General features: G+C 43.0%; 1 protein-coding gene across 7 annotated transcripts in view; it reads left to right on the top strand.

The window, feature by feature from the left end:
• The first annotated feature begins 563 nt into the window (after nucleotides 1-563).
• MAP4K3 (mitogen-activated protein kinase kinase kinase kinase 3) overlaps nucleotides 564-25,054 on the top strand; it is an 83,408-nt gene continuing 58,917 nt past the window's right edge. For 5 of the 7 annotated variants that reach the window (XM_051613219.1, XM_051613218.1, XM_051613217.1 and 2 more), the window contains exons 1-5: nucleotides 564-815; nucleotides 9,373-9,430; nucleotides 11,508-11,598; nucleotides 21,843-21,907; nucleotides 24,212-24,267. In XM_051613219.1, coding sequence (XP_051469179.1) covers nucleotides 687-815; nucleotides 9,373-9,430; nucleotides 11,508-11,598; nucleotides 21,843-21,907; nucleotides 24,212-24,267 — 399 coding nt within the window. In that variant the 5' untranslated portion in view covers nucleotides 564-686. The remainder of the gene's footprint in view (nucleotides 816-9,372; nucleotides 9,431-11,507; nucleotides 11,599-21,842; nucleotides 21,908-24,211; nucleotides 24,268-25,054) is intronic. The other 2 variants (XM_051613221.1, XM_051613220.1) reach the window with 2 other exon arrangements.

Genomic DNA, 25,054 nt, shown 5'->3' with positions numbered 1-25,054 from the left:
CGGGTGCCGAGGGGCCGGCTCCGGGGGTGCCGGCTGCGCGCACCAGCGCTGCCCTTTGCGGGGCGGACCCCGCCGAACGCGCGAGGACCGGCCGGTCGGAGAAGCGAGTCCCCGAGCCGGCAGCGCCTTGCGGACCAGGCGGTCGGGGCGGGAGCGGACGCCCAGGCAGCCGGAGCTCCGCCGCAGCCCGGCGACCGGGGCGAAGAGCAGCCGGGCGCAGCGCCGAGGCGGGGGAGGAGCGGCAGGGGCGGCCTGCGGGGGCCCTCGCCGACGCGGCCGGTACCGCCGCCAGCAGCCGCGGCCCGCTCCGGCACAGCCCCGCGGCACCGCCCGCTGCCCGGCGCTCGCCCCGCGGAGCAGCGGCAGGCTCCCCGCACCCCACCGGGTGCCGGCCGCAACGCCCCGGCGGCGGCAGCCGGGAGCTGGGCGGGGCCGGGGCGGGGCCGGGGGCAGCGGGGGCGGGCGGGAGGAGAGGCCGCCCCGCACAGCCCCGCACAGCCCCGCGCAGGCGCCCGGCTTGGGGAGCGGGCCGTGCGCCTGCGCGGTGCGGCAGCGCGGCGCCATGTTGCCGGAGCAGGCGGGGGGGAGGCGGTGATCTCTCCGGTGTCGGGTTCCCTCCCCCTCTCCTCGCCCTCCCCTTCCCCTGGGCCGGGGGGCCGCGGCCGAGCGGGGCCTCCCCCGGCACCATGAGCGGCGGCGGCGGAGGAGGCGGCGGCGGTAGCGGGCGGGTGTGCGACCTGTCTCGGCGCAACCCCCAGGAGGACTTCGAGCTCATCCAGCGCATCGGCAGCGGTACCTATGGCGACGTCTACAAGGTAAACGCGGGGCTGCGCTCTGCTGGTGGGCGTCTGCCGGCTGCTCCCCGCCAGCCCGCGGCGGGGGGCTCCGCCGCCGAGCCGCCAGCCCGAGCCCCTCTCCCCCCACCCCGCGGGCTGCCGAGCGGCGCCTCCCCTCCTTCCTCCCGCCCGGAGGGGGCTCCGCCGGTGCGGGCAGCGAGGCCGCCCTCTCCCTCCCGCTTCCGGCGGGCTCCTCCCCGCCGCACCGGCCCCGGCTCTGCTGGGAAGGCTGCGGGCCCGGCCGGGCCGCCCCCGCTGCCCTCTGGAGGGGCCTCGCGTCTCTCCCTGCCCGCGTTTCCGGGTGGGCCGGGCCCCGGGCCAGAGGGCGAACCCCTGGGCCCGCCTCGGCGCCGTGGCGGGGCCGGGGCTGCGGGGTGGCGGGGCCGGGGCTGCGGGGTGGCGGGGCTCTCCCGGCTCCCTACGGCCGGGAGCCGGGTCGTGCGTCTGTTTCACAGGCGGTTTCTGGGGGGGTGTCAGCTCACCCCCCGGCCGAGCCGCGGCTGCGGGGGTGCGGGCAGTGCGCGCTTGCTCGCTCCTTTCGAGCCCAAACGTAACTTCGCGTCGCCTTCCTGAAGGGGAAAGCGGGGCTGCTCATCCCGGCCGGTGCGCTCGTGGCTGTCTTGGGTGGAAATGCCGGTGTTTCGTGCTTGGATCTCTATAAAGCGTGAGGCTGCCCAGTCGGGGGGCAGACTGGGGAGCCAGGACGGGTGTGTAGTTAGGATCAGAGTCTGTCACGGCCCTGTCCTAACCTCAGGAGAAACAAAGCTAAAGCGACAGCAGCTGAACATAAAGTTTGGCTTCTTGGGCTTTTTTAGTTCGGCATTTTTTCCCTGCTGTGCAGCGTCTGTTGTTAATTGTGTATCCGGTGGGACTCCTGCCTGATGGGCTGCGGCAGCCTGTCCCTCAGGGAGGGTGACACCGGTGGTTGTTTGCTCCTGTTTGGTAGCAGAGCGGAGCGGAGGGTTGAAGTTTGTCATTTGCAGCCTGTGGGGAGAATCGCTTCACCATGTGCTTTCAAAGCTGCTTCTGTTTTTGTCATCACAGGGTGGGCGTGTGCGTTAAAGATAATGTGTATGGGGAGGCAGGACTGCAGGGAAGCGTGAGAGCCTTTCCACAGTTTGAGGTGCACGAAACTGGCACTGATTCTGCCTTTGACGGTAGCGAATGCACCTAGAATGAAGTCGTCTCTGGGTTGGGGTGATTTTGGTTTGATTTCAGTTAAATGTTACGGAAGTTTCAGGACCTAAACCCTCTTGTTACTGGGTTCTTAGTGTGCTAACTCCTTGCTTTATCAATTGTTTAACTGAATGGGGTTTTTGTGTTGCTTTCCCCACCTTGCCAGCTTTCCTTGAGTCTTTGTGTACTGTGCCGAATATTTTGATTATCCAAGTCTACTTGAATTATGCTCTGTTTTGGGTTTTTTTTTTTGTTTTTCTGGAAACTGCAGCTCTCTTTCTGTTGCAGATTTTAACTGGTGTGTTGACTCTGTGGTAGTCTATCAATCAGAATTTATCACTGGCATCCCCTGTGCACCAGGGACCAGGGTACAGTAGGTTGATATTACAATTACTTATTTCTTCTAGAGGAGAAGTGTTTTCTGATTAGGTTGTGGACAGTGGAGGGGAAATGAGATACGCTTTTGTGCTGGGTGGGTTATTGCCTGTTCCATTTTCAGGCAAGGTCTTGCCCAAGGCGCCTTCAAAGCAGAGCATGAAACTAACCCAAAAATAATAATGAAAGCTGATTGCTTTTAATGCAACAAAGAGGAAGTAATAAAGTCCTGTGTGTCATCCATACTTGAGCTTACTTAGGCTTTATCTTGAATTTGTAGGGAGTTTCTGAAAGTTTCTTGTCATTGCTTCATCTTGTCATCTGTAGGTGAGTTTTATGGTTGATGAAATAATTGTGTGAAGTTGAGATTAGCTGTGTTATGACAGTGCTCATCAGTGCTGGGATTTTAACAGGGTGGATCCAAGCACGGGATGTACTTGGGCAGCTTCACACTATTCCTTGTAAATTGTGGTTTCCCCCCCCTTTAGCTAGGAGAGCCATGTAGGGAGGCGTTTCTGCTGCTTGTAGGTAGGGGTTATTTCCTTAGTAAGATGGCAATCTTGTTATGTTGACATTCTTGCTAAATGTTGACCTTTCTGTAACCTGCTTTAATGGTGAAGTGTTGAGCTGGAAGCAGAGCAAACTGGCTGGCATCTACTTCTTCGCCCTGTTTTAGTTGAACTAAGCTAGAACAGGACAAGGGTTAAATGTTTGATTTGTTTAAAAAAAAAAAAATTAAAAAGAAAAAGTGGGGGGGACACAGGGTCTCTACTCTGGACATCTTAGAATTTGAAGTTAAAGCCTGTGGTGTGAACTGAACTACAGGGAACACTCAAAGGGAACAGATAGATACAATCCTGCTGCTTTGAGTCCTGCAGTTTGGCTAGTACTTGGAAATGCACTAGTACACCACAAAAACAGATTTTGGGCTTGAAATAATATTTTAGCATTGTCTGCCCTCCTACCCAAGTTCAGCTTTCAAAGAGGCCTTGAAGAAGACAATAATGAATGCATCACAAGAAAGGTAATGGGTCAGTTGTTAATGCCATTTGCTTTCAAATACACACACTGCAAGTTCAGTTTAGGAGATGAAGCTTCATTGGGTTGCTTGGCTCTTAATGTATCCCAGGGACATAAACACTGGACATAACATTTTTCAGTGGGGGGTGAAAAAGAGATAGCTTCACTTAAAAAAAAAATATAGAACCCTAAGATCATCTATGTTCCCATGTTAAAATGTTAATACTACAAAGTTCTTATTAGAAGTTTTAAGTAAAACACAGGAATTAAAATCTGTTCCTTTGTTCAGAGTTGTCTTATCTCAAGACTGTTAAAAGTTAATGGTGAAATAGAGTTACTACCTTGTCAAATGATGTATCTGTAACAAAACTGACAGGTGATCTGCTAATAATGTTTTTTGTTGGGTTGTTGTTTTGTTGTTGTTTTTTTGAGTTGAGTATTATTGTGTTGCATTTTTGTTTGCATCGTGTTCTGTCTCTCAATAAACTTGTCCAGTAATTTGCCTTCCTCTGAAGTCTAGTTTGGAGACTTAATAGCAAAATTGCTTTTCTAATTGTAGTTATATGTCAGTAAAATTATTGAATTTCACTTTCTGTTAAATATTCTCATCCAAAAAGACACCTGCTAGAAATGGTGAAAATTAGTTACGCTGTTGTGCAAGTAATTTCTGTCTTGTGTTTTTGTATTTCACTATTGCAAAGATCTTAATCGTGTAGGGTGATCAGTAAAGTTTCAAAGAGGAAAAATTGCACTGTCCTGCTCTGTTTTGAGAAGTTAAATGAGGTGGTTACTTAATTTAGTTTGCTCTGTGTTTACTTCATCTCTCATTTAGAAAGTCATTTCCGTCTCTTGGTACGAAACTCCCATTGTAATAACATCTAGTCCCAGGTGCTCTGTAATTTATACCATTCTTCAGGCTTTGGGTTCCAAAGGCTTCATATGATATTCTGACAGAAACCAAATCAATAATAATGCTATAATTCTCTTGCTTGCCCCCATCTTAATAGCTTTGTTTTTTGTAGTAACTATACATAGATTTGTATTCTGAGGCGATTCTAGGCCTGTTTATCTTGATCATGTGATTAATTTACATCACAGCTTATCTTGGAAAAAAACAATAATTGCTTTGGTTTAATAAAGGTTGAACTTCGTATGTCATCTCACAAATCATTCACCTAGTGTGGGTCGACCATTCCAAAGATTTTTAGCATCTTACAAAAGGAAGGGCCCTTCCTTTACTTTCCTCTTCACTGAAGTTCAAGTAGTAGTGATAAATAGTGAGACTGTAATTCCTGCAAAGGTATCTGTTATTCCATGTCTGCCTTATTTCAGTTCTTCTTGTAATTTGGGCTTCAGCTGTTTAACAAATGCAGACACAGAACTCTTGTAGGGTGTGCTTTGCTTGAGGTCTCATTTTGAAAAAGAAAAAGCCTGATTTTCTGCTTCCAGCTGTTTGGCATGAGCACTGGTTTTGATGAGGGAAGTTGCGTATCTACCAGCTCAGCTGCTTCATGCTGAAACTCCTGGATTCTGTGGGCATCTCTGGGGAACACCTGGTGACTGTTACTGCTTTTACTCTCAACTGTGTTTTGGAGTCTCTGCTTTCTGGTACTGCTCCTGTGTGTTGCTGGAAGAGAATGTGTGAAGAACAGATGACCCTGAGTCATCTCTCATTTTGCAGAGTCCTACATAGGAATCTTTTCTCTCCACGTCTGTGCCCTTGCTCTTCTTTCATGGGGAGATCCAAGAAGGCATCAGTTCTAGAACTTGACCTAGTGATTGGTGGATTTTTTTTTAAACTCCTCTCCAGATACAGCAATCTAGATATCTGAATCAGGATCCTTACATGGTTTTCCAGAGCAGACATTGTATAAATGCTGTACACATTTAAAAAATGTGACTGCGTGTAGATGCAGGCATTGTAGGTTTATCTTTGCTTCTGGAAGACTTGTGTAATACATTTCCGTTGACATAGTGAAATCTGCATTTGAAGGAATTAGTTGCAGACTCCTGCTTATGCAAAAGTGATGGGAGGAAGAACTATTGGCTAATGCTGTTAACCTCATCTACAGAGATTGGGAGTTAGAGCACTTAAGGTACAAATGGAAAAACAAAAGAACATTTTTTTTACATAAGCCTTTTACATTTTTGGTTGCATTTGCTGACTCAGAAATACTTGTTTCTAATTGTTATTCAGCCACCTGCTCCTTATTGATCCTTCAGTCTCAACATCTCTTGGTTCTTCTCAGTCTCTTCTTTCTTGTGAGCCCAGGTAAGTTTCACCACTGATGATTTCGGAGGTATTTGAGGACATCTAGTAAAACCTCTCAGGGGTACCAAATCCTTATCCTTTGCAAGGAACCCTTGTGCCACTACAGTCGGAATAATCTCTCTTTATTATGCTCAGATTAACAAAGGTAATTCATATTCTTACTCATGGCAGCTCCTTTAATGCTAACAACCCAAATGGAATAGGATGCAAAGCGATAACTTATGCAGATTATCAACTTCAAGTCATGTTTTCTTAAACAACAATGTATTCCCTTAAGCAGTTGGCAGCCTGCTGTTCCTGAAGGCATTGGTAACTTGCATTAGATCAGATTTTGCTCCTGGGAAGGTACTGGGAATGGCCGGCTTGCCAAGGAGTCCTGCTACTGCTGGTGCTAGAGGAAGGAGGCAAGGCCTAAGTTAAAGGTGAAAAGACACAATGTTTGTTCTTTCCTGCCTATAATTTTCAACAGTTCTTTTGAGAACATGATGTTGAAGAAGAAATCCCTTTAAGATACGAGGGAGCCAAATCAACCACAAGGTATGGAGACTGTGGGTTTGACAAGGCTGCCTGCTGCTCAGACTCTATTCCTTTGGATAGGATTTTGCATGTCCTGCTCCAGGTGTATTATTAGATTTATCTATAGATTTTTTTTGACATCACCATCACATAAGTCTTTGTGATGAGTGTCCTCATATATTTTAGTCAGATTCGTTCTGAAATTGTCACTAGCTCCTACTCACCTTCTGTCTTTGTTCAGTTGCCATAGCCCTCTGCAGAGCATAATGACCATAGTCAGAGAAAGAAATTCACAGAATTGTCAGATTTGGAAGGGACCTCTAGACATCATCTAATCCAACTCCCCTGCTAAAGTAGGATCCCTTAGAGCACATTATCCAGGACTGCGTCCAGGTGGGTATTGAATATCTCCAGAGAAGGAGACTTCACAACCTCCCTGGGCAGTCTGTTCCAGTGCTTTGTCACCCTCATAGTAAAGAAGTTTTCCCTCATGTTCAGATGGAACTTCCTGTGTTCCAGCTTGTTCCCACTGCCCCTTGGCCTGTCACTGGACACCACCAAAGAGTCTGTCTTCATCCTCCTTACACCCAGCCTTTAGATATTTACAGACATTGATGAGTTCTCCTCCCAGTCTTCTCCAGGCTAAAGAGTCCCAGCTCTCTCAGCCTTTCCTCAGAAGGAAGATGCTCCAATCCCCAGTCAGCTTTGTTGCCCTTTGCTGGACTCTTTCTAGTCTTTCTTGAACTGGGGAGCCCAGAACTAGATGTAGTATTCCAGGTGTGGCCTCACCAGGGCCAGAGTACAGGAGGAGAATGACCTCTCCTGACCTACTGACCACACTCTTCCTTAAGCACCCCAGGATTCCATTTGCCTTGGCCACAAGGGCACATTGCTGGGTCATGGATAATTTACAGTCTACCAGGACTCCCAGCTTCTTCTCAGACCTGCTTTCCAGCACATCTACCCCTAACCTATATTGGTGCAGGACCCTACACTTGCCCTTTTTATACCTCACAGCTTGTTGATTCCTGACAGATGAACACAGTATTATTATAAATAAATAAGTTACCAAACAGTGTTTTGCTGGGCTAGAAATGTTCTTGAAGCCTCTGAAATTTTCCCAGCATGGCTTGCACATCCCAGCTGCATGCAGGATGCATAACTTCAGGATCACCTCACTTGTATCTGGTACAGTTGTGTCTCATTGAATATCTCGCTAGTAAAAGTGCCCCAAGACAGGTCTTTAAGTATTAAAAAGACTCTTTGATGATCTCAGGCCTTTGTTAAAGCTTCAGTAATTTTTCTTGCTAATCTTGGAGGTTAAAAATGCTGCCTGTTGATGAAGGAATGTCTTGTCTCTGTGTTTATTTCTTGCTATGAAAAAAATGTGTTGGAAAAAGAAAAAAGGAATAGAAATCTTAGCTTATGCTTCAGTGGTGCCACTTTCTTATGTGTTTCCCTTCATTCTCTGGCACCAATTAAAGGAACTCCTACTTTTCTTGTTCATAATGTGTTTTGCAGTTTTGTTCTACTGTTTAGTCATGAGTGGAGACCCTGCTGCCATAGGTGGAGTGGGCAAATTATGACTTACAGGGAAGGCTTCCAGAGAAATTTAATTTTTTAACTGTTCTTTCCACATGTTATCAAGTTTGGACTAGTCCTTGACTTTTTAATAGGATTCCCAGTGGTCTCAGGGTCTATCCATAACCACCTGACTGCCAATTATTTGCAAATGGCAGTACTCCCAGCATTGCTGAAGAGCCTTGCCACACCAAGGAACACTGGGAGGTTTGAGATTGGCTGTGCTAGATGGTACATATCTAGACACAGGCATACACACTGCGCTTATATCTCACCCCTGTGCAGGGGATAGAGCAGGCACAGAATTCAGTTCAGCAATGGTCCAGCACAATGCAGCTCTGGGTATCAAAGCTCCCCTGGGATGAGGTTGTAGCTGAACATCCTTCAGGAGCTGCGGCTTCAGTGCTGGAGAGTGGATTTGCTGTGCTCTCCCTGTAGCTGGGTACAGGGGCATGGAAACACTGGGCAAGTGGCTTCTCAGTTTTCAGTTAGTCAAATACACCAGTTCTAGAAGATAAATTGTTATTATTTTAATTTATGTTGCCTCCTGATGACTTAAAAAAAAAAAAATTGCTTCCTTGGTTGCTCAGTAGAGCATAGGATTTAGCATGACAGACCTCATACAAAATTCTGTTAAGCTGCTGAGTAATTGTTGCTGAAGTTACCTGTAGAGCTGCTGAGTATAGGAGGGGAAATGCTTTCAAACTCCTTTATTTGCTGACTTGCTTTCTTCACACCAGTGGAGAGTAAGGACCAAGGGGCATATAGTGAAATGAGCAGGAAGTGTTAAGTCAGTCTCATGAGTGTCTTGGAAGCAGTCGTAGGTGCTGCAGGGTGCAGCCCTTGATGTTCCCTGAGCCCTGCTTGTCTGCTGTGAGATCCATTTATGTTATAGCTGCTTTGCGGTCAGTATCTCAGTGGTCAGTTTGTTATGGATTTTAACACAGAAGTACAGCATGGTCAAGGAGTTGAATAATTTAGGATTGTGTGGCAGTGCAAGATTTCTTGAGCATAGTTCTAGCTCCAGCTCTTAGTACAAATTAGCTTCCTAGTGTTTTGTTTAGTTTTTGTGGGGTTTTTGTGGTTGTTTTTTTTGAGATAGCTTGCTTTGTCGTTAGAAAAAAAATGCAGGATGAGAAGTCTTGTTGGAAGAATGCTTCCTACAAACTGTGTACTCAAGAATAGCATGCTAGCTACAGAATTTTTTGCTGGTTGGTTCACTGATATTAAGCACAGAGATGGATTACTTTAAATAAGTGTTTTGGATACAACAGAGCTCAATAATTATGCTTATCTAATGAAAATATATGCTATAAGCCAAATAAAATATAAATGCATAGTGTACTTAGGAAAAAAAAAAATCTGACCTGGCATGAAACATCAATGTACAATATATTTTAATGTATTGACTCTTCCTGTGGCTGTTTCTGCTACAAAAGAAAACCTCAACAAGTACTTCCACTGTTTTAGACCCTTGTATTTGTCTCAGTTGCTCTTTGACTCTGTGTTGTCAGAGAATGACCAGTTGAGAATGCAGAGCTGATGGCTGTGTTCAGTCCTCTAAATAGTTTGTTGTTTTTTTGTTGTTTTTTGTAGGCTCGAAATGTCAACACGGGTGAGCTAGCAGCAATTAAAGTAATAAAACTAGAACCAGGTAAGTGTTTCTTAGCTGAAATAGGCAAGAGAAACTAAATATTTTCATGCTGAAAATACAATTGTACAAAATCAGTTGAGTCCACTTGCTGAAAAAAGGGATAATTATTGCCTTTTACTGTAGGACAAAATATACTGTTCTAAAAAAAAACCAACCAACAAACAAAAACCCAAGCATGACAAGCAGTATGTGTGAGGAAAACATGTAACTGGAGAACCAGTTACAGGAAAGCTGATTAAAATTTCAATGAGAGAAGTTGGTTTGTTTTTTCAAATACTGTGTTTTCAACCCCTGTGATACAAACCCATGCATAAAGCAAAAGAAATAAGGGGGATAGCAATGCAGAAAAGAGAGCTGGATAGAGCAATAATAAGAAGGAAGAGTGTAGTAATAGATGAGCATTAGTATATGGGAATTGAGTACGTCTTCTGAAATTCTCATGAAGACTCTGATTAGGCCTTCACGGTATGCTAGATTTATGCTTGAACTGTGCTTATGTTGCAATTTCACAAAGTACATAAGCTCTACAGACCAGTTATCAGCCTGCGAGTGCTGTTGTATTAAAATGGCTAGATTTGTTGAACAAGAGTACAGTAATCTGGGGAGTAAAATATCCAGGCTGTTTGTTTAACTCATAACTCTTAGTGTTCTATTTCAAGATTTAATATTTGAGTGGGGGAGTATTTTAACTGTTACCTTGTTTGATCGTTAAGGTCCATGCAGGCAAGAAGGGAAAGAAATTGCTACTTTCTTCCACTTCTCTTACAATTCTGGAAGTATGGGTTGTACTGAGTAGGACTTGGGGAATTGTGCTATGTGCGTTATGTGACCTGTGGTTGGAGCCTGGGGATGCACTGCAGCTGGGGTAGATGCCCTCATAGGGTGCTGATGGGGATAACTACCGGCATCTTGCAGTTAAATGTTTTTGGCAGCCTTTGGATACGTGAGTGATGCACAGAGAATGCACTTTAGCTACCTGGTTTGCTCAGGGAGCTCGGTTTCTCTGTGTAGTTGTTGCTTCCAGTTGCAGTAGACGCTTGAATCTCAGCTTCAGATGGGCAGCATCCACATTCCAGAGCTGTGGCTCTGGCTTTCTTTGTAAGCAGATTTGGTAACAGTTTAAGGAGCAAGGATTAATTATGCTCTGGCACTTACTCTGTAGCTTATACTACTTGAGTATTTTGGATTAAACGAAAACGCTGGTCAAATACTGGAAAAATCATGTCCTTTCACAGAGGTAACTGTCTGCATGACATACCACATTATGACACAAGAAATTTAAGAGAAACCCAAGTGTAAGATACCAAACTGCAAAAGAGCATTTGACGTTTATTTATTTAAAAAATAATTTTAAAGGCTGTCAGGTGCCTGTTACCATTATTCTCTTACAGTTGCTACTTTTCTCGCTTTCCATCTTTCACTTACCTACAAAATCCCTGTACAACAGTCCCAAAACAAAAATGCCTCTGTTGGTTTTTCAGTTTTATGACATATTTTTCTCAGAGTACACATCTGGTAAGAAGCTTTTCTACAAAAACAGGAACAACTTAGGTACCAAATAGTAAGACTTGGGTAGACGCCACATCTACATCCGTGTTTTATACTGTCCATAAATCTATGTGCTTATGGAGTGTTCTGAAACATTGCAGCAGCTGTGTACTATTGAATGTTTTTAGCTCAGGAAGATGATCTCATGGGTGTTGAACATATGGTCATAAATAGCAAAATTTTGTCATCTTATAAAGAACCTGGACTACTGGCAGGGCATATGCAGATGGACTCAGTGGGTTCTCCAGGAAAATAACAACTTTTAAAAGAGCTGTAGCCAATATAGTAAGAGATACCAGATAGCAGATGTAAGGTCCAGCTTGCCCAGAATGAAACTTGTTAAGAATATAGTTACTTATTGCTAAGCCCTTATTAATTTAATATTGATTTACAGCTGCTTTATATGTTTGTAAAATTAGCAGATAATTGGTTTTAATGACTCAATATGTTTCTTTTATAAATGTGTACTGAAAGTTGAGATACGAGTATGAACTAGGCCAACGAAAATATTAATTCTTCTGCTTTTCAGGAGAAGATTTTGCTGTTGTGCAGCAGGAAATCATTATGATGAAAGACTGTAAACATCCAAACATTGTTGCTTATTTTGGCAGCTATCTCAGGTACAGTTTGTTTACTTTGCTTACTTAAAAATGCCTCTCTATCTCCTTGTAAAGGACAGGTCCATAGGGTGTCTTTGGATAAACCATACTTTACCAATTAAGTATTATCCACTTACAGTTTTTTCTGTTAGTTCGAAATCTGTTCTCTTTAAATAGGGGAATCTCTTAGCAAAACCTTTCAGTGACCATGTATTTATGTTTCCTGGGAAATGAGTTGTCAGTTAAAAGCTTTGAATTTAATACATAAGTGGAAAACTAAGCAAAAGTGTGACAAGTATGAGGAAAGAGTCTATGAATATAGTATATTTTAAAACTGTTTTAGTAAAATGTCGCTTTATGTTTGCAAAACATTAAGAAGTGTAAGTATTGCAGAGTACAGAGTTCTCAGAAATGTTCTGACTTAACTGGTGCTGGTATGTAGATTGTCTTGAGAACTCAAAATTGAATGTTAAGGGAAAATAAGGAGGGAAAAAAAGTTGTGTGTATTTTTCTTGCTTGATAGTAGTAGTGCTATGTTAAGCTTTAAGGACAATTTTATGCTGAAGTAACTGAGGAATTAAACCACACAGCCCTTCAAATGCCCACTGGTGATTTGTGTTTTGGATTTGTTATGAAATCTAAAAAGTATTGATATTTTAGCTCTTTTATGCTTGTTTTTTTTCTCTTGAGCTGCAGAGTTGTTTAGGACACTTAATGTAGCATATGTAACTTGTTCTGACTCATTATTCTTTCGTATAGTTCCTTTTGTAAGATAATATGCTTACTTGTTATGACTACAGTAAACTCATACAATGTCTCAGTATTAAGAACATTGATTGCTGGTTTATAATAACATTTACTATTATAATTAATTTCAATACATCTTGACAAATGTTTTATGCTAGATATGGCAATTGCTTGATATTCAAGGACTAGGGCTTTTAATGCTGGATTTTGTGAACCATATGTTTTAATAATTTTAGGCATATCATACCATGTAATAAAAAGCTTTTAAAAGGCTCTGAAAAGTCATGATGCTCTTTATGGCAGAGACTTCTTGTTACTTCCAAGTGTGCATGTATCTTCTGTCTGCATGGAAAAACGAGAGTCATAGAATTGTTTTGGTTGGAGAAAACCTCTAAGACTATTGTATCCAACTATTAACCTAACTCTGCAAGTCTGGTGCGAAACTATATTCCTAAGCAACACATCTACATGTCTTGAAAACCTCCAGGGATGGTGATTCAACCACCTCCCTGGGGAAGCCTGTTCAATGCCTGATGACCCTTTCAGTGAAGAAGTTTCTTCTAATAACTAATATAAATCTGCCCTGGAACAACTGTCCCTCTGGTCTACCCTGCTGGACCTGCACTTTGTCAGAGATGGACTTGCAGAGGATGTGATTAGCAGCAAAAGGACAACTACAGAGAATCTATATCCTTTATTGGATGCAGGGGAAAACACAGTGATCAAGGATGAGGAAAAGGCTGAGGTACTTAATGCTCCTTTGCCTCAGTCTTTAGTAGTAGGACCAGTAGGTACCCAGTCTCCTGAGCAGGAAGACAGGGATGGGGAGCAGTTTGAACAAATCCCAGAAATATTACTAATCGTATCTCTGCACTAATCACAGCAGTGGAACACAATGCGTGAGTCCACTCCAGCTTGCCAAGTTGCAAATGCTTGTCCAAAATAACATTTGAAAGTAATCTGCAGTCATTAGAGACTCTCTCTCATTAGAATATTTTACAATAAAAGCATCTGAAACACTAGTAGACATCTTCCATCTCTCATAAAAGCCAAAGAGAGAAAAGAAGTGCCTTAGGACAGCCAAAGAAAGTGAGGTGAACTAACAAATGGCACAGGCTTCATTTGCATCAGCAGAGTTCCACCAGATCACTGCCATGCTGCTTTTCAAGTGTAATCAGGATGCAAGTTCACTTTGGCATGGTGCAAGAAAGCTACCAGTTCCCAGCAGCAGAGGTCTTCCTGTACTTGTATATGAAAGCATCTGTCTTTCCAAGGCTAACCCCATAGACACCGTCTGGCACCAGAGACCCAAAACGTGTCTGTCGGCTGCTGAGAAGGGATCCTTCAACACCATTCCCCAAGGAGGAATTCCTATCAACGTTCAGAGCTTTTGCAATGGTGGTGTAACATGCACCTTCAGAAATGGCACTAGAAGAGTCCTTTTCAGCACACCTGGTAATGCCATCCATGCGCTTATGGAGATCTTGACTCAGCAGCAACACAGCAGCGCCTCCAACACAGAGTACTCTGCAGCAAAAAGAAAGGTTAAGTGTTCAGCCTGCCTGGCATTCATTCATCTGTGCAGCACTCAACACTGCTGGCATTTCAGATGTCAGCTGCTTTCAATAAACCACCTAAGCATGTTCAGGGTTATGGCTCAACTCAGTAAACTATGTCTCCAAAGGGAATTCAAATTCCCTGCTGTCATAACTCTTCCTAAATGAGGTAACTGGGCCCTGTCCTGACTCCCAAACATTTCTGACCTCAGGAGTTCTTTCCATTGGGTTGGCAGGGATGATGGAATCAGTTGGGTTTTTTTTCCCTCTCAGTATTGTTCCAAGGTTTGAGGGCAACATCACCTTCAAACCCTGTTTTTGAGTCACATGAGCCTCCACGAGTCTGCAAAGCAACAACTTCCCAGGGCAGCAAGAGCTTCTCAGGTAGGTGAGGCAATTCCAAAGCTGGCCTTTCCCTTTGGAAGGTTTAAAAGCTCTGTCCTTCCCGTGTTCCACTGATTCTTAATGGCTTTCAGACTCAGGAAACAGCCCAGGAAGCCTGGACACTCGTCAAGAAAGAAGTCTTCAAGGTGCAGGAGGAGGCCATCCCCCTGTGCTGAAAGATGAACCAGCAGGGGAGAAGACTGTGCTGCAACTCAGGGGAAAAAAGGAGCATTTATGGCCTTTGGAAGAAGGGACGGGCCGCTCAGGATGGCTACAAAGATTTTGTGAGTCTGTGCAGGGAGAGAATGAGAAGGGCCAAAGCCCAACTTGAAACCGACCTGGCTGCCGCTGTCCAAGATAACAAGAAATGTTTCTACAAAGATATTAGCAGCAAAAGGACAACTCCAGAGAATCTGTATCCTTTATTGGATGCAGGGGAAAACAGAGTGACCAAGGATGAGGGAAAGGCTGAAGTACTTAATGCTCCTTTGCCTCAGTCTTTAGTAGTAGGACCAGTAGGTACCCAGTCTCCTGAGCAGGAAGTCATGGATGGGGAGCAGTTTGAAGCCCCCACAATCCCCGAGGAGATGGTTAGCAACCTGCTGCACCACTCAAGACATTCACAAGTCTATGGGGCCAGGTGGAATACAGCCAAGGGAGTTAAGGGAGCTGGCAGAAGTGCTCAGTAAGCTACTTTCCATCATTTACCAGCAGTCCTGGCTACCTGAGACTAACAACCAGGTGATCAGGCCACATCAGCATGGATTCATCAAAGACAGGTGCTACTTGACAAACCTAATCTCCTTCTATTACAAGGTGACCTGTTATTGGATGAGGGAAAGGCTGTGGGTGTTGTCTATCTAGATTCTAGTAAAGCTTTGAGACGTTTCCCACATCATTCTCCTGGAGAAACTGGCTACATGTGGCTTAAATCGCTGTGCTCTTTGCTGGGTAAAAACTGGATGGCTGGGCCCAAAGACTTGTGGTGAATGGAGTTCAATCCAGCTGGTAGGCAGACATCATAATGGGAGACATCATAAAGGAAGACCTTGTAGTGTGTCAGGTCATAAAGAGAGACATCATAAAAGAAGTTGTCATAATGGGTGATGTCATAAAGGGAAACATCATAAGAGGAGATACCCTAAAGGGTGATGTTGTACATCATAATGGGAGATGTTGTTAAGAATGACGTCATAAAGGGAGACCTAATGTGTGAGGTCATAATGGCAGACGTCAAAAGCGAGACGTCATAAAGGGAGACATGATAAAGGGACACGTCATAAGGGGTGATGTCATAAATGGAGACTTCAGAAAGGTAGTTGTCATAAAAGGAGATGTCTAAAAAGGAAAGGTCATAAAGGGAAATGTCACAATGGTCAATGACATAAAGGGAGATGTCAGAAAAGAAGGCGTCATAAAGGGAGACCTCCTAATGTGTGAAGTCATAACGGTCGACGTCATAAAGGCAGACATCATAATGGGAGACCTCTTAAAGGCAGAGGGCAGAAAGCAAGATGTCATAAAGGGTGACATCATAATGGGAGATGTCAAAAGTGAGATGTGATAAAGGGATGTGTCATAAAGGGAGACTTCAGAAAGGTAGTTCTCATAAAAGGAGATGTCTAAAAAGCAAGGGTCATAAAGGGAGACATCATCATGGTCAATGACATAAAGGGAGACACCAGAAGAGAAGACATCACTAAGGGAGATGTCAAAAAAGGAGACATTATAAAGAGAGATGTCTTAAAAGCAGAAGAGATGAAGGGAGGTGTCATAATGAGAGATGTTATAAAGGAAGATATCTTAAAGACAGACACTATCTCCCGCGCCTTGCTGTGAGCTTCTCATCTACTACCACCCCCAAGTCCTTCTCCTCAGGGCTGCTCTCTGTCCATTCTCCCATTAGCCTGTATTTTTGCCTGGGGTTGTGCCGACCCAAGTGCAGGACCTCACTCTTGGCCTTGTTGAACTTCATGAGGTTGGCATTGGCCCACCTCTCCAGCCTGTCAGGGTCCCTCTGGGTGGCCTTCCTTCCTTCTGGGATGTCATCCACACCACACAGCTTGGTATCATCAAGAAACTGGCTGAGGATACACGCTCAGTCCCACTGTCCATGTCTCTAACAAAGATGTTGACCAGCGCTGGTCCTAATACTGACCCCTGAGGAACACCGCCGGTCACTTGCCTCCACTTGGACACTGAACCAGTGACCACAACTCTCGGGGTGTGGCCATCCAGACAGTTACTTATCCACTGAGTGGTCCACCTGTCAAATCCATGTCTTGTCTGTTTGGAGACCAGGATGTTGTGTGGGACAGTGTCAAAGGCCGTACACAAATCCAGGTAGGTTACATCAGTTGCTCTGCCATCTCTGTAGCCTTGTCAATGAAGGCCACCAAGGCCTTCTCTGTGACCAGCAGGACTAGGGAAGTGGTTTCCCCACTGTACTTGGCACCAGTGAGGTTGCACCTGGAATACTGTGTTCAGTTTTGGACCCCTCACTAGAAGAAAGATACTGAGGAGCTCGAGTGAGTCCAGAGATGAGCAAGGAGGCTGGTGAAGAGTCCGCAGGACAGGTGCTGTGAGGAGCATCTGAGGAAACTGGGGCTGTTCAGTCTGAAGAAAGGGAGGCTGAGGGGAGAGCTTACTGCTCTCTACAACTACTTGATAAGGGGGTTGTAGCCAGGTGGGTGTTGGTCTCTCCTCCCAAGTAACAAGTGATACGCTAAGAGGGCAAGTTGTCACAGGGCCGGTTTATATTAGATATTAGAAGAAACCTCTTCACTGAAAGGGTCACCAGGCAGTGGAACAGCCTTCCCAGGGAGAGGGTTGAATCATCACCCTGGAGGTGTTTGAAAGAGATGTAGGTGTGGTGCTTAGGGATATGGTTTTGCACCAGACTTGCAGAGTTAGGTTAATGGTTGGACTTGATAATATAAGAGGTCTTTTCCAACCAGAACAATTCTGTGATTCTGTGATATAGGTGGAACGTGGTAGTTCTCCCTGTTTGTAATGGGAAGATGCCAGGTTGAGTTACTCGTGTGTACTAGACGTAAGTAACTTTAGCTGAAATTTTCCACAATGGCTGTCTGCTGTAGCCAAAAGCTTTTCAGTGATGTAGGCCAAGTGCTTTTGGACTGGGGGTGGGAAGATGTGTGTGGTATTTTCATGTGAAAAGTTTTGGTACCTGAAAGATTTTCAAAAAGTGTTGCCATCTTTCAAGCAGGAATGTCTGACAGACTTTGACTCTTGTATTTGGAGTGCATCTTTTCCTTCTAAAAATCCTTTAAAATTTGACCATGTTATCTGCTGAAATACAGCATTTTTTTTAACTTTTATTCTAGATCCGTTAGAGCTTGAGAAATCCCAGTTACTGTTGCTTTTCTAGTCACTAGTGTCTGATATGGTGCATGTTTGCATTGCTGCAGATGATCTAACTCGTTCTCCCTGGTTTGTTTGGACATTCTTGAGCATTCCTTGGTGTGTTCTGGGGTAAACTGCAACAGGATGCTGAAAGGGCAGGTGCAGAGGTTTTTTTGGTGCTCTTCGTGACCTTGATGCTGAATGTTGGTGTAGTTGGAGCAAACGGAAGTTGGACAAGCTGAGCGTGCCAGAACATGGAGGCAGTGCTAGGGATGCGAGAAGGTCCTGGCCAAGTCCTGAAGGAGAACGAGAGATCTCATGCAGAAGCTCAGCTGACTAATGCTGTCCTGAGCAGTTTTTTCTCCCTGCAGCTTGTAGTTAGTGTCCTGAATAGCTCTGGGCATTCACTGAAAGAATGGATTATCATTCGTGGGCTTCATTGCATCTTTCTCAGTATGAGGATCTTGTTAGCTTTTATTTGATGAGTGAAAGTATTGCATGCTGACAGTTGCAATTCTAGTCAGCATAATTTGTGCTTTGAATTACATTTGCTCTGTAGGAATTTCAAAGGCCTGTAATGAAAACGCCTGTCATATTAGTGCTTTACAGACATAGGTTAGTGTGGAGCCTGAAGGAAGTTTCCAAGAGCAATTTTTCAGAATAAGTGGAATGCACTGGAAGTATGGGAATGAAGAGGAAAGGAGGCTGTTGACTGGTTCATTAGATGAACAGCATTTGCATGCTGGACTGAGCAAGGCTGGGAGTGTGTGATAGTGTACTGCTTGCTTTATCACGTATACACGTGCAGGAAGGGATCAAAGTCTGAAGATAAAATCAATAAGCTGTACTGTTCTGTCATCCAATATCTTGAAGGTTGCTTGTCTTGGCAGCCTGAATGCTTTTTTAATGCTGAACTGGTCTGTGAGCTGCATTGTGCACAAGTTTGGGTGGGTGTGCATACAGATAGAGCATGTGTACGTGTAGGGACTTGGCATTCCAAACTAGGAGTGTCTGGATTTCAATTCTGAATGTTTTGAGGTTAATTTGAAGGTTAACCTAAAATGTGCATTACTTCTATTCTGTGCAGTATAGGCAGACTTTTTCTTGTGCATGAACAGTCACTTCTTAATACTGCTACATACCTTCAGAGTCATGTCAACTTTTTTTGAGAACCTCTGGAGTTACTAGTCTGTTTGACAGCATCTTCCAGGTTGTCAGATGGTAAAGTTGGCAAATCTCCTAAAGGCAATATTTGGAAGCTCTGTTTTATGGTGACTTAAGTTTCTTCAATGTTGCATATTCTTAAAGTTGCGTGGCTGGGACCACATAGTGTCCTACTTGCCAGTCGCACTGCCTTAAATCTTTTTCCCAACCTCAAAGCCTGCTTTTATCTGTGAAGAGAGCACCTTTTTATATGCTAGTATGTCCTCGACTGCACGTGATTACTTGATTTGCACCTGTTTGCAGTACTGCAAAGGAAGTTTTGTTGACATTTTTCTTCATGTGTGACACTAAGGCTGGCATGCTCCACAAACCCGAAAGTCATTGTTATGGACTTTTTTCAGAAGAGATATTTAAAAGAGGAGTAAGTGGAGAATGGTAGAGGGCAGGGCGGGGTGCTGTTGAATCTGCAGTGTTGGTGAAGTTACCCTGAGCTGGTTTTCTAAAATATGAATTTCAGGCCAGAATTTGAGGGTTCAGTTTGTTTGTTTCTAGAGGTAAAATTATTTGCGTTGTAGAAGCACTTGCAAATGTATCCAGTTGTCTTAGCAGCTGCTTCTTTTAACTAGTCATAATGGAATAGAATGCTTAGCATAACTAATAAAAAGCTGTTTCTGATTATTTTTTAATATTTCATATGAAAACAGACTGTGAACAAATACTGTTGCATTCAACTTGCTTTAAATTTTTTAGATGGAAATGTTTCCTCTTGTCATGATGCTGTGTTCAGAATGGGCATGCTTTTTAAAAAAAAAAATCAACAGTTTTCCTCTTATACGAGGGTATTAAAATAGACCTTTGTAGACCTAGAATGAAATTTTGGCAAATACAGTGTAGAGCTTTTTTTTTCTTTTTGTCTTTTTTTCAATCAAATGATTGTCTTTAAGGCCTGTCATTATCTGATTTTTTTGTTTGTTTTTCCAAGTATCTTTAAATGCTAAGAACAATTAAAAAACCCCACAAACTCATCATCCTATACTTGGCACTTATTAGCATATTGTTTCCCATGCTTTTCTTCTGTTTCATACGGATTTTTAGACGGTCACATTCCTGCCTTGCTGTTAGTCTAGGTGTTAAGTTGCAGACACTAAATGGTACTGTTGATCCTGTCTGTGTTTTGTTTACTGTGCTTGCCATATGCTCTGCGGACACAGATAACTGTGTACATTTCCAGTTGATTACATGGATCGTCACCTGTCTCAAAGCACTTAGGCACAGTAATAAAAGGCTAGATAGCAAATTAGAAATACAGTCTCCTCTTTTGATCATCTTATGTTTTTTTTCCTTTTCCGTAGGGCTTTTCCACACTGGGAAGTTACTGCCCAGTAAGCCAAGGTGTGAATATATTTATCTGCTTCATGTCTCTTACTTTGTGGGTGCTCTGCTGCTTTCCCAAGTCTGTGGGGGTTGTCCTGACTTTTTCCCACTTCCACACTGCTGCTGCTGTTGGCATCAAACAGGATGCAGCCACATGGGAAAGAGTGACTTTCATGAGCCCACTGCCCCCTAAAGTGTCCCTGTCCGAGTCTTGCTTCACTGTGAAGTATAAAAAACGGACTTGCAGATGTCTGTCTCTACAGTGCTTGTTTCTTACTGTGTTCCCTTGCTGCCATTGCTAATTCTGTTTTCTCTCACAGGTGGTTACATTGCTCCTGTGTTTGACTTTGATCTGTTATTTCAGTGAAAAGCATTCATATTACTTAACCCCTAGAAATGCATGGAGTCAACAGCCAGGGACATCAGTTGCTTGAAACCTGTGTAACGCCTGAACAGTATCTTCACCACCGCTAGAGGAAGCAGCCAGAGTGTAGCTTTGAGCACCATGCAGACTATGGACATAAAAGGGAAGGAGATCCAAGAAAGACAGTTCTTTCTTGGAACAACAGCTATTCTAGCTGTTACCTGGGGGTGAGCAATACTTGCAGGTTGCAACTTAGGGGATAAGCTCAGCACTTACACTATTGCCTTGTAAAACACTTCCGTGAATGTTGGTGTTGTCCAGAGGAGTGTCAAAGCTATTCTAACAGAGCCTTAGGAATGCAAGAAACCCAAGACCTGGCATCATGGGCAAGCTGCAGAACAATCATCAGCTTTTCCTTTGGTTGTCCCGTGTCCCAGTCTGCCCTAAGGTGTCTGTATACTTTTTTTTTTTTTTTCCCCCCTGTGTGTTTTGATGGCTGGGAATGACTAAGCAAATCCCAGATTTTCTGCTCTCCAAAATGCCCTTCTGTGGCCACAAGCGATACATCTGTCTTACCAGTGAAAATTACTAAGTGAAAATGGAATTTAGTGTCCCTAACAGAAGATACCTTTGAACCCTTCAGCCCCATTGTCTGTTCTTGGAAAGCACCTTTTATGGATGTATAGTGAGTCAAACTGAATTGATTCTCCTAGTAAGAGGAATCTAATGAGCTTCCTTCTGACCTCTACCACCAAAAAATAGCTGTAGGTATTTTTGAGGAAAAAGGCTTCATCTGAGAAGGCATGGGCTAGCTTTGACTAGGGCATTAGAGTTTCACTTCAGTAGTTGTGAAAGAAATTGACTTGAGAGATATCTTTAGTGCTTTTTTGATTTGAGTTTGTTTCAGTTTTGTTTGTTTGCTTTGTGTTTATTACTTTGCTCTGAAAAAAAAAAAAGTGGGAGAAGTGAAAATGAGAAAGAAATAAGAACCCACATCTATTTTCTCTCTACTCTCAGTAAAAATATGTTTACTTTTCATAGTAGATTTGGAACAAAAATCAGCATGCATGTTTCACTAGTACTATTTCTGTTACTCCAGTAAGTCCTGGAATATTTTAGGTATTTCATTAGTTACTATTTTGACAGTGAAGTTTCACATAAAAGTTAAATCATTCATTATTTGTCGTAGTACTTTTCATAATGCAGAGCTTGTAATGTTGTGCTTTATAATGTTTTGAGTCCCTCTGACTTACCTTTTACAGGTACTGTTTGTAAAATCTGGCTGCTAATGAATGGTTTTGTTCACTTTTTAGACGAGACAAGCTATGGATTTGCATGGAGTTTTGTGGAGGTGGCTCTCTACAGGATATTTATCATGGTATGTCAAGACTGTAATTTCTTAAAATCTAAGTAAAGCCTTATTTTAAAAAAATTGAAACTATTACAGTATGTAGGAATCGGAGAGGAAGAATCCTAAATTTATTACCCACAGTCACTGAATGTCAATTTTAGCTTGTGTATTTACGTGATTGGTTTGGGTTTTTTAAAACAAAATTATAGGAGAATTTTTTTGAGCAGCAGAAGTTATTTCTTTCCTTCAGTAGCTCATACACCCATTACTGCTTTTCGAAGGCTGTAAAGTTAGACAATATTGTATTATTAAAATTAAAATTTATGTTCTGATGACCTGTCTTACTTCATAGCCATTTTGTTCCTGAGATTTTGACCTTTGCTTTAGTATAATATATTCCACTGCCTACAGATACCTAGATAAGTGGATTAATTAGCATGGATGCTCTTGCCCTTTGTAAACAGTGGTCTTTTGTGTGTTTGTATAACAGTAGTGCCACAAGAATGTGTTTTAGTTTTTGTTGTGTTTTTGTTTGTTTGTTTGTTTGGGGTTTTTTTTGTTTGGTTTCATGGTTTTTTTTTACATTGGATTTGTGATGTTAAAAGCAAAGGTGGCCTATATATTTGCTTTAGACTTTTTAGCTTAGCTGTGACAAGTGATCAAAGAAATATGGGGCATGTGTGAATCTGTTGCATGAGGAGATGATCAGTCCATTGATTGCTGGTTAGTAGGTGACAAAATCAGTTTTGAGGGATTTTATTGCCCTGAAATTAAGACTTGCTTAGGAGCAAAGTATGCCATAAGTGAATAATGGCTCTGTGGTTCTCAGGTGATACTTTTCAGACAGGAAATCCATCTACATTCTAACTTCTGAAGATTCTACATGTTAGAATCTTCACGTCCTTCTCTTATGCATGAGCAGCTTGTGTAGCTTTTTTTTTTTTTTTTTGCATTTAATTTGGGTGCAATTCAAACAAGGCACCAGTTCACAAATTCACACCATGGTCATTTGATCATGGCTTTATTGATCCTTTACATCTTTGCTAGTGTTGATAAAAGCATTGAGTTTAATAGCCCTTTTTATGTGTAGAGTAGGAAATTATTTCATGCCACATAAATGCCTGAGCAGATGTCATACAGAGTAGTTTCCTAATGTAGCTAATTTTTGGCTTGTGTGTAGAGTCAGAAAAGAGGGCTCTTTTCTGCTCTTAATTATGTTCCAAAGGGTCTTACTGCATTTGAACTATAGACCTCTGTAATCTTAAGTCATTGTAAGTTAATTACTAGATTTCTCAAAAATACACATACATGCCTGGAAATACATACTCTGGATGCTAATATATTTGGTTGCATATAGGTTTGAAGCTTTTCTTTCAGAAAAGGGAAGATGGATCTAGACCTGTTTTGAAGATATGTTTTGCATGATACCAATTTGTATTATGGTTGTGGGTTTTGTAGAAGCTAAGCAGTTGGGTGCTTAAATATAGTTTCATTTTTAACTCCCTACTCTTTTAGTTTCCTTAGAAAAGTTGTATGAGGTTTCTCTGTTTGCAAAACCTGAGAAGTTTGCAGTGAGGACTGCATATCCTGGTCTTAAAATCCTTTAATTTCGGATCAAAGTCCAGTGATGGGGGGAAAAGTCACATTCCTTGCCTGTTGTTCAGTGTTTGGTTTATGTATTTGTTTTCCTTTAAGGGGCTAGAGTGAAGAGGGAGAGGAAGACTCCTCCTTCCCTTGGGAAGCTGCTAAGCCTGCTTAGAGGGAGAGTTTGAGAAGGTGCATTGTGTTTCAGGCCCAGGAGCATCAGTGCTGGTAGCTCATGCAGAAAAGGGTTGAGAAGCTTCAGAGAGCAGATGTCGTGGCTGCAGGGAAGAGAGAGCAAGTCACATAGCAGCAGGAAGATTGGAAAGAGGGAGCAGGTTGGAAAGGGTAGAAGGAACTTTGTAAGGCTCAAAAGGGACTGATTGACATTTGTTGCAGCTCTGAGTCACTGGGTTGGAAGTCCAGGCCTGCATAGAAGGTCAGCAATGGATTTGTGCAGGGGAAGAATTGTGCTTAAATTACTGCTTCTGTTTAATTTTCTTCTTAATTACTTTGAGATTTATATATAGATGGACTTAGTTTTCATTCCAGTGGGAATAGAAATGTTTTAGTTTAAAAAATGTTTGGTGATCTCTGGGATGCTCAATCTGGGGGAAAATCTAAGCACATTTTCTTTGAGATTTCCAGCATAAGATCCTACCAGTCTGAATAGAAGTAATTGAGGTATGGGTTTGGAATGGTTAGTATTTTACCTGATTTTGAGAAAATTTTTTTTCCCTTCCATTTCAGTGACTGGACCACTTTCAGAACAGCAGATTGCCTATGTTAGCAGAGAAACACTACAGGTAGTGTGTTCTCAGGTTCTTGGGGTTGACTTTTAATGTAAAAGTGTTAGAAGATAAAATTAAAAGCGCAAATAAACGTGATGCTATGGAAGTGCAGTGTTTGGGGGAATTCTGAGGAGGTCCTGTATTATAGTCTAGAACTGATTTGTATAATTGCATTACCTCAAATTATCCTGGGTCATTTGGAGAAAACTGTCATCATCTTTCTGCTGTTAACTTTTTGTAAGGGGGGGATGCAGAATAATTATTAATCCATATTTGTGGTACAGATTAGCTATTGCAAGGTTGAATGAAAATTTAAAGACTCAGTTTTGCTTATCTAATAGTTGATATGTGTGAATACGAAAAAAAAATATTGTCTGTGTACTTAAGATGTTCAAGTTAAGGTCACCAGCCTCTTCTCATGGGTATGCTGGCTTTCATTTTTCTTTCCTAAATTAAAGGTTCAGTTCCCCAGTAAAATTTATTCAGAAGTGGCTTTTTTGGTGGATGTCTTGCTCCTATGTGAGTGAGCAGTTCTTGGCTTCTAATGAATGCAAATCTGTTGAATGCCATCACTTGAGAGCTGCTTCCTCTCTTAAATACACTCTCAAGATATTAGTGTCCCCAAGCCAGCTCCCTTGCATGCCATTTACCCTCTCCCTATGCTATGCCAGAGATTGCTGAGTTCTGATTTACAAGACATGGGGTTTTTTTTCCTTACAGTGAAGTCTTATGTGACATCTGGGAGTGTGGGGTTTTTTTGGGCTTTTAAATCCTTTTGTTCTTATAGAGTCACAGAGTTGTT

The sequence above is a fragment of the Apus apus genome, chromosome 3 (genome assembly GCF_020740795.1).
Source record: "Apus apus isolate bApuApu2 chromosome 3, bApuApu2.pri.cur, whole genome shotgun sequence".
Classification (NCBI taxonomy): Eukaryota; Metazoa; Chordata; class Aves; order Apodiformes; family Apodidae; genus Apus; species Apus apus.
This window is presented reverse-complemented; position numbering and strand designations above follow the sequence as displayed.